Source organism: Cynocephalus volans, chromosome 16 (assembly GCF_027409185.1).
Source record: "Cynocephalus volans isolate mCynVol1 chromosome 16, mCynVol1.pri, whole genome shotgun sequence".
Taxonomy (NCBI): Eukaryota; Metazoa; Chordata; class Mammalia; order Dermoptera; family Cynocephalidae; genus Cynocephalus; species Cynocephalus volans.
The window spans coordinates 48,427,407-48,444,567 of NC_084475.1; the positions used below are offsets into that span (position 1 = coordinate 48,427,407).

The 17,161-nt window shown below is 39.9% G+C and overlaps 2 protein-coding genes across 5 annotated transcripts in view; both read right to left on the bottom strand.

The window, feature by feature from the left end:
* The window catches only part of BRD10 (bromodomain containing 10), a 98,764-nt gene extending 90,748 nt beyond the window's left edge, over positions 1 to 8,016 (bottom strand). For all 3 annotated transcript variants that reach the window (XM_063080921.1, XM_063080920.1, XM_063080919.1), the window contains exon 1: positions 7,183 to 8,016. In XM_063080921.1, coding sequence (XP_062936991.1) covers positions 7,183 to 7,772 — 590 coding nt within the window. In that variant the 5' untranslated portion in view covers positions 7,773 to 8,016. The remainder of the gene's footprint in view (positions 1 to 7,182) is intronic.
* Positions 8,017 to 10,993: 2,977 nt separating this feature from the next.
* RANBP6 (RAN binding protein 6) lies at positions 10,994 to 15,602 on the bottom strand. 2 transcript variants are annotated; one of them, XM_063081177.1, is made up of 2 exons: positions 15,454 to 15,602; positions 14,184 to 14,338 (listed from the first exon to the last, which is right to left on the bottom strand). In XM_063081177.1, the coding sequence occupies exons 1-2, from the start codon at positions 15,587 to 15,589 to the stop codon at positions 14,268 to 14,270; spliced, it is 207 nt and encodes a 68-aa protein (XP_062937247.1). In that variant the 5' UTR covers positions 15,590 to 15,602; the 3' UTR covers positions 14,184 to 14,267. The 2 variants fall into 2 exon arrangements, with proteins under 2 accessions (XP_062937246.1, XP_062937247.1); XM_063081176.1 differs by having other exon boundaries at positions 10,994 to 15,602.
* Positions 15,603 to 17,161: the final 1,559 nt, after the last annotated feature.

Below are 17,161 nucleotides of genomic sequence, written 5' to 3' on the forward strand. Positions count from 1 at the left end.
AGGGAAAATTAAAAACCATACACAGCTTTACTACCCAGTTACTACTGTTTTATAGCCTTGGTGATACATTTTTAAAACTCAGTTTTTTACCTAGTTTATTCAAAATTATTAAATTGTAATTTCCTTTAAATAAAATCTATTTTTTTACTATACAAGTAATATGCTTATTGTAGAAAACATAGGACATGCAAAAAATTAAAGAAGACAATGAAAAATACCCAGCTTTTTACTTAGCCATAACCACTATTAACATTTTGTTAGTTTTCCTTAATCTCTTCTCAAAGTGTATATACTCGATATCCTGATTTAAAAGCATGATTAACTGCAACATTCATAGGTTCCAGATGGAAGATAATATAACAAAGGGTTGTTGATAGATAATATTACCACTGGGGTTTATTAAGTTTTTCTATATACATATATATACATATATACATATATATATATATACATACACACACATATACATATATATATATATATACACACATATATATACGCACACACACACACAACCTTTATATTATTCTCTCTCTTTATATAAAGAACCTCAGGTAATTTAATATAAATTTTAAAGATTCATATTATTATTTAAGTTACCAGGAAATGAAAAAAGCTATTATTTGTTCTGAGCAACTCAAATCTTATGGAGATAGCCTAAGATGATTTAAAAGATAAAGTACAATTATGGAAGAGACTGACTCTTCTTTCCAAAAACATGATTCCCCGCCCGGCTCTAGTTTTCTTCTGAATAATAAAAATAAATAGAGGGGCACAAATTCAATGTGCAACAGACTATTAAAACATTAAAATCTGTTATGGCATTTTTATTATGTTAAATCTAGAACATTCTCAAATTAATATTTGCAAATGGCAATAAGTCTATAAGTTTACTATACTTAATATAATACCTTTACTTATCCGGAATAAATGCTTCTCAGCTTCATTAACTGCTTTTTCTCAATTAAGCATTTCAGCTTTTGATATACATTATACAAATTTACTCATAATGCTTCTACTCTTTTTTCTTTCCATTTGGAAGACAGTCAATCCTCACACAAAGTTCTGCCATTGGTCCCCTTGTATTTTTACTAGGCTCTCTACTGGGCAATCTCATTCACTCTCTCCAACCACCATCGTTCTGAAGGTTAACCCCTAATTAAATATCTCTAGCCTTTGTCACTATTCTGCTCCCTAACGTACTCTTCTAATAATTCTCAGTTGGATATTTTCAAGTGAATGTCTTCTCTTGTGTTCCCTTAGCATCAATATGACCTGGGCTCAAATGCTCCAATTCATTTTGGACATCATCCTCTCCTTCACAGCCCACATTCTGATAGTTTGCCATTCACCACTTGTACCTGCTGCATTTACCTCTTTTGTATCTCAGCCAACTCTCTATTCCTACTGCTTACTATTTCTTGATGGAATTAATTCAATAGCCTTTTAATTGGTTTCCTTCCTTTCATTCCTCTTTCATTTCCACCTTCAAACCTCAAAATACTACTATCCTGTCACTAAAAGTAATATCATGTCACTCCCTTTGCCAAAACCTGTAATGGATCTACACTGCCTAGACCCTAAATTTCCTAGTAAGCATTCAAGGTCCTCCATAACTGGCTCCAGCCTATCTTTCTAGACTTATTTCCCACTACAGATCCTCATCCTACACTCTGAACACTGGGTATAAACTATTACCCCGGAATACTCTGTACTCTCCTGCCTCCATACATCTAATTGTATGTTTCTGTTTACCTATCATCTCGAAGTAAGGGATAAGGTCATGTTTATCACTGTATCTAAAGGGCTTTACATACTACCTAGTACAGAATAGTTCAAATTGTTTAATGAAATCCTCAACTTCATCTATCAATATTCTACCCACTAGCTCAAAACCTACAACCTCTTGAATAAAATCTAATAAAAAATTTTTAATCCCAGCTCCTCCCACCAACCCCAGAAGTTATCCTTCCTCTGCACTCCCCTAGCATTCTATAATATAGCTCATTACAGTCGTCCTCAAGGTATGCTCCCTTGGAACACAGTCATTTTTCATGAGCTGACACAAGATTCCCCTAGCATTCTATAATATAGCTCATTACAGTCATCCTCAAGGTATGCTCCCTTGGAACACAATCATTTCATGAGCTGACACAAGATTTAACAGCAAAAACTGAAAAGTGATGTTTTCCCAATTTGCCAGGGGAAAAAAACTAAGGTACTAGACAGAAGCTCTTCAATAAAGGGCTTCTTCCCATAATTTGTTTTAACCTTTTGGACCCCCTCGCAAAAAAATCCTATGATACATCTAAACATATCAATATTTCAGGGTGTTGTGCAAATAGTACCATGACTTCTAGTTGATCTGACAATGGAACAAGTTTGAGAATCACGGTTTTAATGTATTTTACCTTTTATCATACTTGTGTATGTGTTTCTTCTTACTATCTTTTAAACCTGTTGGGGGCAGGGACTGTCCCCCAAGTCCTAGAACAAAGCAGGTGCTCAATAAATGTCTTAATTGAACTCCTTCATACTTTCATCACTGCACTAAAACATTTTCAGAACCTGCTACATAACACCATTTATTTTAGGAATGGCTACTATAATAAATAGAACTACATGGACTATCAAGCTCTAACATTCTATAGTTCTGACTAAGACGCAAATCCAGATTCTTTTACCAGAGGTCCCTAGTTTTTAAATATTTATATTAAAAAGATAGAATTATAGAATCCAGTTGGGGGTGGGAGAGGTTACACTACTGGGGAGAAATAAGCATCTTGTTAAAATTCCCAATTAATTTCTGTGTTTTGATCTTGAGTATAAGCAAGCCAAAAAAATTCAAATTTAACTTAGGAGGATTAAAATTAGTCTCCAAATTCATTTTTAATTCGATTACTACTTTTACTTGGAAACCTCTATTATTAAATGTCTGAGGCTTCATAAAGATGCTTTTTTATACTTTCATCCCCCCAAAAATATTTTGCCAATTAAAAAGCAATTACAAAACTAAATAACCTTCAGTTACATTTTAAGAAAGTCTAACTTTTAGCCAATATGTGTACCATTTTTTTAACAGCAACTAAATGTGAAAATCAAGAATAATTTTAACAAGGATATATTAAATATTCAAGCTTATTTTCACCATAATATTACCATAAATGGCCCAAATTAAAAATTTTAATCTGACTCTACTGGTGTCACCAGTGATTCATCTTTTATAACAGCCTTCTAGAAGTAGGAAATGCCACCTTCTGGAAATATTCTTAAAGCTTTCAAAAATATTTTAAAATCAGTTTTGGAAGAGGCAAAAATTCTTAATATTTGACATTTTCTAAAACTCTCTGCATTACTTCCTAACTATGAAATATTTTCTATTCTTTTCCACTTCCATGATTTTCTCCCTATTTCTAATGCTAATTGCTATTTCTCACAGTTGTGTCAAATGGATGAATGAGATCTCTTCTAAAATATAACTTTCTTGAGAGTAGATATTATGCCTAATACAGAAAAAGACCGGTAAGGGGATCTTAACCCTTGACTTGGTGTTGTCAGCACCACGCTCTCCCAAGTGAGCTAGCCGGCCATCCCTATATAGGGATCCGAACCCTTGGTCTTGGTGTTATCAGCACCACACTCTCCCAAGTGAGCCACGGGCCAGCCCTAAAACTGTATTTTTAATGTTAAAAATTTAAACAGATGTACTGAGACTTTCAAAATATGGTGTCACTTTAGAAAAATTCAATACACACGTGTAGCTTCATGCGGAATTCATTTGAGCAATTAACCAGGTTTTAGAAAATTTAAAGAACAGACCTGAATCTTAGTCCTAGTTCTGTTGCAAATATATATATGCGGGTAGTTCAAAAAGCTTAAGGAAAGATTCTATTATCTTTTAATTCTATTTTTCTACAAACCAATTGAAGTACCCTCATACATCATGTATATATGATACACACATTATATGTATTCATATATATATGTATTTATATGTATAATACACATATCTATATGACATATAAATAATAAATATAAGCTATTTACAGATTATATACACATAGTGCTATTAAGCACCACAAAAAGCAAACCAAAACCAGAAATTTAAAAAGTATATGACAATGGTAGAATATACTGAAGTTCTAATGTTTTCTTCCCTCATACCAATGGATCATCCTGCATACCTCCCAGTGTGCAGACACTACTCTGGAGACTATACTGATCATATAGAATTACTTGTAGTTTCCAGAAATGCTATGCCATTTCATGCCTTGCACTCACTGTAGTTCAGCATTCTGGAATACCTCAGTCATACTCTTGTAAAAAATCCAGTTGTAACTTCTTTAAGAATCAGTTTAAGTATAAATTTCTTTATGATAGCCTTAAACTAGTCTCTTTCCCCTTCTTCCCTCCTCTTGCTTGCCATCCCCATTCTTAACCCCCTCCTCTTCCGATATAGGTCCCATTCCTCTAAATTTCTCCCGTACCTTGTTCATGCATGCATAGAATCATTATCTTTTTAAGTGTCTATTTCCCTACTCAACTGTAAACCACCTAAGGACAGGGAACTCATCTTTTGATCTCAGGGACATGAATGTATAGCTCTAGACGATAGTTAAATATTTGCACAATCAACTAATCTAGCCTAACACCCTCATTGTACAGATGAAGAAACTGAGACTCAAGTTAGATGATGTGTCCAAGGTACTAACTAATGCCATTGTGCTGCTCTCTACTGATAATGTGGCATCCTCTTTACCTAATGTATCTCATTTATTGCTCATTAGAAGGCTCAGTTGTATATACGGAGCAGCTATAAAGTTCTCCTTACTATTTGAAAACAAGAGGAATTCAGTGTCCTACAAATATATACTAGAATAGAAAAGAAAACCTAAATGATAATATCTAAGTGATTCATTGGTTTTACTACTAAAATACTACATATCACTTTAAGAAATTTACAAATAAGGTATGAGTCATCTATTTGCTGAAAACCATATTCACATGGGCAGTCTACAGAATACTGTTCTGGAACACCAATATATCTTAATTGGGTTCCAAACAGTTGTAACCTGTGGTTTTCTAAAAGTTGTGCCCACTCAAAGCACTTACTTAGAAATGACTCAGATTTTAGGCTAGTATAGAAAAAGAAATGATTTACTAGTACAGTATCCACAAATGTGGTCTAGCAAACCCATTATTTACAAAGTGTTTGCATACACCAAGTCCAAAACGTGAGGGTCTCAAAATTTTACCTATTTGAGACCATCACATTATTATTTGCTACTAAAATGCAAGAATTTTCTCTTTTGGCTTAGGAATGTCAAAAATACATTATCATGTTTATAAACTATACGACATTATAAGTTTAATTTCAAATATGGAAACTATTGCGTTACATGGAAACACAGTATTCTGAGCACTGGCCACTGGGAATGATGATTGTGAGCATTTAGAACTTTACCTTTATAAGAGAAACAATCTCCCTGCTCTTGTAGGACTAAGAGGTATTTATTATACACAGTACTTTCGAAAACATCTATAATTCATTCAAACTTGTATGCTATCTCTTAGTTTCACACAATCATTCTCACTCCTCATTCTAAATCCCTGTTTCCACATCTATAAAACTCGATGGACTAGATAAACTCTAAGGGTCCTTTCAGGTCTAAAATATCATGACATCAATTTGGAGTATATTTTACTGCCTAAAAATAATGATATGTGAATGAACTGTTTTTATATGGTCATAGCTATAATGTATGTGGAGACAGGAGTAACAAACATACTAACAGAAGTATAAAATCATTAAATAAAATATTAAAAGTAATTTACAAAGCAAATTTGCTAATAATTATTCTATTACCAAATAATTCTACTTTATGAGAGTTCAAGAAGGTTCCTTAGTTTAAAGAGAGCTGCCCTAATAAGTCAAGTGTTTTTAGTGAAAAAAGTCACTGATAGTCTTGAAAACAGTATATAAAAAGCCAGTGCCAAATAAAGATAATTATAAAATTACAATTATAAATTAAGGACCGAAAAACTAACAAAAATTTTAGGAGTTATTTATTCCATAAAAACACAAGTATAATGCCCAGTTTTCAGATATGAAGTATATACTAATTCTACTCAACTACTATTATAATGGCTAACACTTGTACTCAACTAACCATGCGACAAGCACTGTTGACTTTACATTTATTAATTCATCTAATCCTCACAGTAACACTGTAAGGGTGGGTACTATTATCATCCCAGTATACAGATGAGGAAACTGAGGCCAAAAATGTTAAATGACTTGGTCAAGCTCACTCAGCTACTAAATAGTCAAACTCCTATTCCACTTCAACCAGCATTTCAACAACATTTTTCTATCCCTGAAGAATTTACACTTGAGAAATTAATTTGGCTCATATCAGCTACACAATGATTATAAAAAAATACATTTATTTTAGTATCCTCCTGTGTTACATTATTTTCTCTTACAAAAGAAAAATAATTGGATATATGGGTGGTCACAATGCCATCTGAATTGCCTATGATTTCTGGTAGAATAAACACAAATGTCTGAACTTACTAAAATTTTTCTGTTAATACACTCCCTATCATTGACAAACTCCAGTTCCTCAGATGAAACGGAGAGAAAAGATCAGGAGTACACCAGAGTAATCATTAACCATTTAGTAGGACGCCATAAATCTCTGATAGTCGACTTGGGTAGTAAAAGATGAAATTATTTTTTGATGGTTTGAAACATTTTTACACGAACGAAAATTATTTTTTTCTAAAGATATTTTACCCTAAAAGATTTTTTTTTTTTTAATGTCATGCTAAAGCTGCCTAAAAGTTGCGGGTTCAATTTCCATGCCACAAAAACTTGTCCTCTGCCTACACGTGTACAGGAGCCATCTCTCTTCACATCTCCAAACTTTACCTGCTCGTGGGCGCTGCGAACTCGCCTCCTGCTCAGCCCCCCTCCCTCTGGCGCACGCTGCGTTCGGTCCACACCCACCACACCCCTCCGGGCCCCCGCCCAGCGCCGCTCCTCCTCCCGGGGCTCTCCAGCACCGACTCAGCACCTATCAGCGCCGCCCCCCGGCCCCTGGCCCAGCCCATCCTCGGACACGTGTGAGGGTGTGTTTGTGTCAGTTTGTCAGTCCCACCGGGACGGGGCTCGCTTACCGCGACAGAAGCGCCAACTTCTGCTCCAATATCATCTCCAGCTTCTGGCCCTGTTTAGAGATCCAGTGGTCCACTCCGTGCAGGCGGTAGCACGTCTCCAGCATCATTCTGAAGTCCGCCACGAACTCGGTGATGCCCCCGTACTGGCCGCTGGCGAACTTCTCCTCCATCTTCAGCAGACACAGGCCCTTCCCGGGCTGCTGAGGAAGGGCGCGACTGCCCCGACCGCCGCTGCGCGGCCCTTCGGCTACCTCCTCCTCCCGGGTGGCAACGCCCCCCAAGGGCTGCAGGAAGGGGGCGGTGAGGCCCCGGTGCTTCTCCTGCAGGAACTCGCCCAGAATGCGGTAGCCCTGCTGCAGCTCGTAGGTCAGCTCCTGCTCCTTGCAGCCACCGCCCCCGACCACCATCGCCTCCGCCTCCTCCTGGTCGTCCGCGTCCTCCAGGGAGGAGGCACTCCTTCCGCGGGCCGGCCCTGAGACCCGGGCAGCCGCTGCCGCCTCCTCCTCGTCGTCCTCTTCCTCAGCCGCCGGTGGCGGCCGCTCCTCCTCTCCGGCCGGCTCCATCTCCCCCGGCGTCTCGAGCATGCTCATGCCCACGGCAGGCCCAGGCTGGGCGGTGTGAAGGGGCCGCTCGAGGCGCCGGGGGACGCGTGAGCGCGGGCCGCTTCCTCACCGCTCGACCGCGCCGCGCAGCCCCTGCCGCATCGGGCCTTCGTTTCCTCAGCCGCCGGCTAGGCTCGGTGCGCGCGGGGGTCTCGAGATCGCCGCCGGCGGGGCGGGGTTACATGGCGCGCGAGGGAGAGGGGGGAGAGAAGAGGAGAGCCTAGGTGCCCTCCTCTCCCCTCCCCCCGGCGGCGGCGCGCGCGCGGCCCTCGCCTGCCTCACCCCTCCGCGCCCCGCCCGCCCGCCCGCTCCTCACCGGCCAGGACCCGCGGGGCCGCCGCGGCCTCGCCGCCCCACCCCCTCCCGCGCCGGCGGAGGGCTGGGAGGGGGCGAGGAGGAAGGGGGGGTTCCTCTTCTCGCCTCCCAGGAGGGGGCCGCAGCGCCGGGCCGCGGCGTCTCCGGCTCCTCCTCTCCCTCACACCCCCTCCCGCCCCTCTCTACCTGTGGGGCACCCGGGCAGGAGGAGGCGGCGCACGGACGGGGCCCGGCAACAACTGTCAGTTAGAAGCCCCGCTGGGCGGAGGGGGAGGGGGAAATGGGAGGGGCAGGCTGAGAAGGGGGAGGGCACTCAGCCCCCTCCACTGGGGAGTGCTCTGCAAAGAGGCACCGTCGCCATCCCCAGCGCGCATGCGTGGCAGAACAACCTTCCCCCGCCCGGTTACGCGAAACTGAGGGCTTGGGCTCAGCCACAGGCCCCGAGGCCTGGTAGGTTGCGCGGCGCAATGATGTAATCAGGTCGTAGACGACTGTAGAGGGCGGAGTGGAGGGGGAAGCAAGGCGCCTGCGCAGTTTAACTCACAACTTGGAAGGCGGCCAAAAGGATTTTTTAAAGCGAGTGCCGCAGGAGGATACTTCTTTTGGGAGACACTTGTCAGCCCTAAAACGTGAAATTAATTCTAAAGGAAGTTTCTAGATAACCCTTGTTAATGGTGAATGAGTAGTGAGAAACCACAAAATGTAAATCCTCTCCACTGTAAAATTGACATTTCCTTTGCTCGCTTCCTCTCTGCGACTGACGATCTTTTATATAAAACTAGAGTTTTGAAAAGTTTGGAAAGGAAGTTTAAAGGCTCAACCGTACGTTCCCATGCAAAATTTCAGAAAATGCATAATTTTCTGAAAAAAGACGTGATTTGTAGAACTCTAGTTTCTCAAATTTCTGTCCCCCGTTCTTAACATCAATTTATATTTTGGAAACTATTCCCATGTTTTCCGTTAAAAAAAAAAAAAATGTCCACCCTCTCAGTTCTTGAGATCTGCTAAGAATAAAGGAAGGGAATGGAACTTCATTAAAAAAAAAAAAAAGAAAAAAGAAAAAATCCTTGAGACTAGGAACAGTTTCCAAATTCTTCAAGTCTGAGATGTACAGCATAGAATAGTCCTTAGCCTGGCCTTATAATCTCACCACACATTTAAAAATTACTATTTAAATAATGATCAAAAAGTTGACTCATCATTGACATTAATTTATACGTTGCTTAAAATAAGGGGGGAATGAATGGTTCCATAAAGCAAACATTACTATTTTCTCGTGTTCTGTTTGAAAGATGTACGTTACTTTTTATTACACAGAAACCTCTTGCTTGAAACTTGGAATTACTTAAACACAAAAACAAAATTTCTGCATTACAGAAATTATGCATTTTGAAAGTAAAAGTTACGTGACTAAATGTTACGTGACTAGGGATATTCTGATTCTTAAGATTGTTTACTTCTCATTAATGTGAACTTTAAAGCACTGATAAAATTTAAAGGTTTTTTTTTTTTTTTTCGTCCAGTGAGTTAAATTATCAGTCTAAGGTAAAATAGTGAAGTGAGAACACTTGAGTTTTTCAGGTGACATTCCCCTCCTCCACACACCTACACATTAGCTAGTGTTCAAGGTCTCCTCTCACTTTATCAGACATTTGTAACTTTTTAGGCATGTACAAGTTTTTCTCTCCTCAGAGCCCACGGATGTACCTCAGTTAACAGGAAGAAAGGCAGGAACCAGTCCTGCTTCAGCAAATGGCAACCAAACATGTGTCTGACTGAACATCCCTCATTTTGTTTAACAAAGCCCAAGCCCAGGGCCGGCCCGTGGCTCACTCGGGAGAGTGCGGTGCTGATAACACCAAGGCCCCGGGTTCGGATCCCATATACGGATGGCCGGTTCGCTCACTGGCTGAGCGTGGTGCTGACAACACCAAGTCAAGGGTTAAGATCCCCTTACCGGTCATCTTTAAAAAAAAAAAAAAAAAAAAAAAAAAAAAAGACAAAGCCCAAGCCCAAGAATTTGGAGCCAACTCTACCCAAATATCCCCTTTGCCTCCTCTTTAGCCACCAACCCTCCTTCATGCCTCTCAGATATTAGCTTTCATTTATTGAACCTTGTACCACTTAGCACTTTATATTCATTATCTTCATTATCTCTCACAACAACTCTATAAGCTAGGTATTATTCTCACTTTACAGATGGGGAAAGATGCTTAGGTTAAGAAAGTAGTTCATCAAAATTCAAATCAAGCTCTGTCATACTTTAAAAATGCCAGGTGCCTAATTCCATGACCTCTGGCAAAATTTTCAATTCCTCATGCACAGGAGTGTAGGGAATTGTTAAATATGTTGATTGAAGGCTTCTAAATTAATAAGGTATATAAAAGAGAAACAAGTGTAGGTAAGTATAAGGAACCTGACCTCTAGGTCATGAAAAGGCCAAGATGATAGCAATCCTAGCTATTATGAAAGTAGGATAAGGTTCCTGAACTTAAAAAAAAAAGAAAAAAAAACTTTATTATACAAGAAATATGTTGGTTGTAGGTAGATTAGAAAATGTAGGTGAGAAGAAAAATTGCATTTAATTCTCCCACCAAGAGAAAACCTCTCAATACTTTGAGGTGGGATTTTTCTGTTTATTCATCTATACTTTTTTACTGATCTTAAGTAAACTTAAAATTGTGATCATACTGTATGTAATGTCTGTAAACTTATTCCCTCTTCCTCCCATTAATAACAAACAATTGTATGGAATGGACAGGAATTGCATATCTACAATCTCAACTTTATATCTCTCTCTACAATGGCCTAGATGGCCTGTCCATCTGAACTGGTAGGGGGTGAATTGGAAAATTCTAATTCCAAACTATAAAAAAGAACACAGTAGAGGTACAAACAACAGTAGTAACAGCTACAATTTATTGAACACTTACTAGGTCTTACATATTTGCTAAATACATACACATTACTCACAATAGTACCAGGAAATCACAGTAGATGTATTTGCTTTTAAGTTTTGGATCAATGATTTGCTGAGTAGAAAGCTTTTCTCTATCCTACAAAAAGCTCAACATTAAAGACCAACATTCCAATATAATCAACCCTAGATTTATAGAGCTGTTTTCTTATAATGCACATCTGTTGCTAAATGACTAGTCTCAAAGCTGTTTTCTTTTTCATGTTTAAAGATAGTTTGCTTCCCTCTCATTTTCACAACAGAATACTCTTCACTACTACTATCAAATCTGTTAGGAACTTCTTCAAAATAGAAATCTGTCTAAGCCCCATTGTGAATCAGGGCTTCTCTTCTTGAGCTGCTTTGCAGGGGGGGAAATGTCATACATACACAAAGCAATAATCTGCTGAAACACGTAACACTGACTGATGCCCACAAATATTGCTTACTTACTATTTGTCAAACACTGTGTTACAGTATGTTACATGCTACCAATGTTAGATGTACCAGGACTCCCTTTTCAGTAACCATGGTTCTTGGAGTCTTGGGTAACATAAAAAAATAGAGACCAGTCTGGCTAGGAAGATTTAAAAGTTCTAATAACTCTCACCTGGACACCTTGGGAACTAGAATATGGATGGATATGTCCCACCCAGTTCTTAGGAGTACATTATGAAAACGTTTATATATATTATAGAGAAAACTTCCACATCCATTGCGGTATCTCAAAACTCTCTCGTAGTCCCAGCATCCTCCCATTACCATGAATACCAGAAGTATTATCAGAGGAATAAGCCTGCCACTATATCCTTCACCCTCCTCAATTCCAAAGATGTTTTCCTGGAAGTTCTCCTATCTTTGTGAGATCTTAGCATCTTGTTAGTCAGCATGACATCTTGACACCAAGTATACTGCTTACCCGGCATCAAGAGTTCAGACAAACAGCAACAATTTATACACTTCACATCAACTAGGGGAAAGGTGACAAACATTCAAAGACAACTGGAAGCACTGGGTATCACCAAGGTTTGCGTTTAAGAGATAAACATGCAAGATAAACAGAAGGCTGTAACACTAATTCTGGAGAAACACGGGGAAGAAATATGAACTGCTCAGCAGGGAGAAAACAGTTCTCTCATTTATAATGGAATCCACACACAACACTTATCTGTAGCTACTTTTATGGTAGATGATATTCAAGTGACATTAAAGTGCTTCAGGCGAAACTTAGCAACTCCTGTAAGGCTTTCTGCTGTTCATCATTGAGTTGAGATATGCATTCCAACCATAATTCTTCAGAAGTCTGTACCTGACGCACAACGTTAGCTAGGCGTTTGGCACAAGGATCTTCATAATTAATAGTCTCATTAATTTTTCCTTCTGCAATTATACTTATTATTTTGGGAAGATTGGAATTATTTGGACCAATTACAACTGGGTGGTTACTTTCAATTAAGTCACAGAGAAAACTCAAAGTCTGAATAGCTTCCTCTTTATCTTCATGCAGTGGAAGCCATGATAACCAGTGAGGAAGAATTTCATCTACATTTACACAGTTAGGCTTAAACTTCAAAATCTTCCCTATTGCTGAGATACAGTTCTCTGTAGCAATAATATTTTTTTTGGTTTTGGAATTTGCACACTTAATAACTTTTACCAGCAGTGGAACAGCTTCTGAACATAAAGAACGATAATCATCTCCACCAAACTGTGCCATAACACCCAGGCCATAAGCAGCAGCTTGCCTGACTTCAGGGTTGTTATCGCGCATATTTAGCAGCATTGGCCACCGAAAATATTCTACATATTTAAATGAGGTTGGACTGCAGTGCTCTATGATATCATCAAATATGCACAATCCCCACTGTCTGTCTGGCCAGGGCCTATTTGAACAAATTAGATTCACAATTAATGGAAGTAGTTGTTCAAACCATGGTAAAATCTTTTCCTTATAAGTACTAAATAACGAGTGCAAAATATCTGATACTTTGGTCAGAATATAAACATCACATTCATCCTCATCTTGCAGAGACATCTCAACCTGTTGGTCATAGTTTTCTTCCTGTCTTTTAACCTGTCGCAATTCTTGGTTTTTAAAGTGACCTTCAAGTTTTGCTTTCAGTATTCCTCCCAGTTCTTCCAAGTGTTCATCATTAAGACAACCATCTCCCATTACTTCAATGGATTTTGCAAAAGAATTCATTATTTCTGAGAGTACGTCTGTATCAGGTTCAGTCCCAATAGCCTTGACTAAGGGATCACATATGAATTGCCACATCTGTGCAAGATACTCTGGGCCATGAATTCTTGCACATTCCAGGAGAAAAGGCATGGACTCCGCTGCTGCCACTCGAACATTATCATGGAAATAAAATTTCAGTAAAGGAACCATCAGCTTCACAACTTGTTCTGTATAGTCCACAAATCCTTCCCTTAACTCCTTAGCATAGTAAACCAACATCTGGCAAGCAGTTGCTTTTGCTTCAAGTCCTGAAGTTTTAATTCCAAAACTTTGCTGGTCTCCAAGATTTACAAATTGCCAGCCATCATCATCACTCATATTCTCCACATCTTGTGTGTCTAAGAGAGCGACATCAGGTTTAGCTGAAGCAGTCTTAATAAGAGGCTCGATGACCAGTGGAAGGTACTGTTGAAAATCTTTTCCAAGAATTTTACACATTCTAGCCCATGCTGAAACCATGTAAGAAGTCTGAGGATCATCATCATCCATATTATTTAAGTCTGATTGTGTCTTCAACAATAGCTGCATCACATTTGACGCATCTTGCATAAATTTTTCCTTCCCAACAGCAAGACCGACGTGGCTAATGCACTCAATAGTTTTTCCTCTTAGAAGCTTGAGTTCCTTCTGAACAGCAAGCTCAATAATGTGCTTTAGTGAGGGCATAAATATATCATAATATGGAACAAATTTTTCTTCTATTGTATCTGCAACTGAGGCAATGGTTGTCACAAGTTGTTCCAAAGCCAATTTAGTTCCACTTCGAATCAACTCTTGAAGTTTAATCACCAAGATGGAATGTAGATTTTTCACCATACTATCCAAATACAGAACTAGCAATGATTTGGGGCAGTCTTCAATAAAAATAATAAGAGCAGAAGCTGCATGTGATTGCACCCGCTGATTACCTTGATTTTCCATGGTGCGCAACAGAGCTGCAATCACTGTTTCATGGAATTTCTTTTGGAAACTAGGTGCAAAATCTGTGGCCATCTGTCCAAGTGTAGTACAGGCTGCAGCCCTCACCCTTGGATGAGGATCCTGAAGAAAAAGCAAAACGGAGTTAACTGTTTCATCTAGAATTGATTCCATTTGCTGATGGCATCCTTCTCCAATGGCAGATAAGGCCATTAATCCAGCATGTCGATATTTCCAGTCAGTGCTCTGAAGCATTTGCATGATATGCTCCTTGGTCATTGGTAAAACAACTTTTCCACCAAGCCCACAAGCCAGTCTGTCTAGTGCACTCTCAGCAGCAACTGCATTGCTGTCAAAATCATCTTCTTCCATTTCATCAGCATTTACCCAGTCCTCATCATCTTGCAGATCAACCATCATTGCTAATATCTGAGGAATTGCCTGCGCAATAATATTTGTATGTTTTTTCAACATTGGGGTTGCAGTTTCAGACAAGGTCACTATTACTTCAAGGGCCAGCTGGCGTTGCAGATTACTAAGCCTAGAGTCTCCGCATAACTTCAGACTCAACTGCAGAGTATCTTCTAAATAAGGACCCAAGTACTTAGGTACAGTGTCTGCAATCTCAACAAGGGATTCTAGTACTGAGTCATCATCCTGGTAGCATGAGTCATTCACAGCCTGTAAGATTCCAGGAAGCAAGTCTGCAAAGTCTTTGAAAAGAGCAATGTTATTTTCATTAGCAAGTACAAATGCAGCTGCAGCTCTAGCGGATAATGTCCTGATTGCTGGATGTTCCTGATCTTGAATACACTGGTCCAACAACCGTTTGATGATATCCAAGTCATGCCGCTCTTGGTTCCCAAAAATTCCAGGAAAGTGCCAGAAAACGTGAAGTGCAACTTCCCATAGAACCACATTTTTAGAGTAGATTGAATCAATAAGAAACTTCAGACCTTCTGGCCAGTGGTTAGTGCCATCCTCATCTATCAAATTCCTGGCCAGCACTGCAAAAATATCACAAAGTTTTTTCCTCATGCTAGCATGTGTTTCTAACTTAACAGCCAGTATCAGTTCAATCTTGACATCCCTCTGAACATCAGAAGGCAGATTTGGATAGACCTCCTCAAAACCAGAGGACAAAAGCCGTCGTAGCAGTGCGGCAGCCATTTGTCTCACCTCATAACCTGCCCTTCTATTCCTGACGGCATCTAAGAGGAATGTAGTCTTACACAGACCTGGGATATTTTCATAGATTTCTTCTGCTTGCCTCCGCACCATGCAGCTTGGGTTAATCAGGTTCTTCAGAAGCTGGTAAAACTCCTGCTTTTCCGATACGGTTGCCGGTACCCCTGCAGACCCGGCCGCCGCCATCGCGCTCTGTCAAAGCTACTGCGACCGGGTAAGGGGGGGGGGGTCTGCGGTGCGAAGCTGTGACGTCAGCGAGGCGCCGGCGAGAACGGGCGGGGCCCTCCCTCCGCTGCCCGGGCGCTCTCGCGGCTCTCTGGGAGGCGGGGCGCGGGGGGCGGGGTTTCAGAGAGAGGTGGCCGCGGGGACGGGGCGAGGGGTAGCCTCCGTCTGTTTTCCAATCGGATGAAATGACCCTGCAGAGGGAAAAGAAAGAAAGAAAATGATGATATTGATTGTTTTAGAATGGGATTATACTATAGTTTTCTTTTCTTTATTTCTAAACTATATCGATGCTACCCTGATAATTTTAAAACAAGAACTACGTCTTGAGAACATGCTAAGTGAAGAAGCCAGTCACAGAAGACCGCCCGTTGTATGATTCCATTTATAAGAAAGGTCCCAAATAGGCAAATCTATACAGACAGAAATTAGTGGTTGCCAGAGGCTGGGGGAGGGGAGAATGGAGAATGACGGCTATCAGGTATGGGGTGTCTTTTTGAATGATGAAAATGTTTTAAAACTGATGTGGTGATGGTTGCACAATTCTGTGATCATACCATTGAACTGGACAATTTAAACTGGTATACGAATTGCATGGTATGCGAATAATACTGCAATAAAGCTGTTTATAAAATAAGTGCGAAAAAGAATAAAAAATAGTGATTACTGCCACACTACCACATCTAATGCAGTAATACGGTGGTGCTCACACTCTGGTGTGTATCAGAATCACCTGGCCTGTGTTTCATACTAAAGAATGGGAAAGACAACTGAATGAAATATGGTGCAAAGCGACCTAGACTAATATTCAGAACACCTGAATCCTGGACTTATCTCTGAATTAATTTTGTATCTTTGGTCATGTCACTCAATATTTTCCTTGCAAGTTGCCCAAACTGTGATATGAAGTGTTCAGTTATTAGAATCCTAAATACCCTTTACTAGTAAGCTGCTGAGGTTATTACAAGAAATAAGTGTTCCTGAGGCTAAATATTGTTTCTTTAATTCAGGCAGGTGTGTCAATCAAAAACAATTATCATTCCTTTGACAATGAATAGGTCTTACTTCTCCGTTAGCACTTTGCCACACTCTCATTATACAGGTTTGTGAGGTTGGTAGGATGGGTATAATACTAATTTTAGGTGAGAAATGGAAACTCAGGGATGTTAAGGATTTTGCCTAAGATGACACACCTGAGTCTCAATTCCACCTCTTCTGAATGTGACACCAGTGCTCTTTTCACCATACCACTTTTCCATAACTATTCTTGGTTTGCAACGTGATCAGAGCTCTTCACTTATTACAAAGTCTACCCTAAACTTCTCCAAGCAGGCTTAATTTTAATTTTGTAAAATGCTGCTTCATATACCCAGAAAAAGTGGAAAATCCCAGCTTTAGTCTTAACCAGATGGTATACAAAGTAGGTAGTCTCATAAATTACATTGTAATATGAAACCCTATTCTCTAAACAGTGTTTCTTTCTTTCTTTTTTTTTTCTTTTTCTTTTTTTTTTTTTTTGGCCCTGTCTGGTAAGGG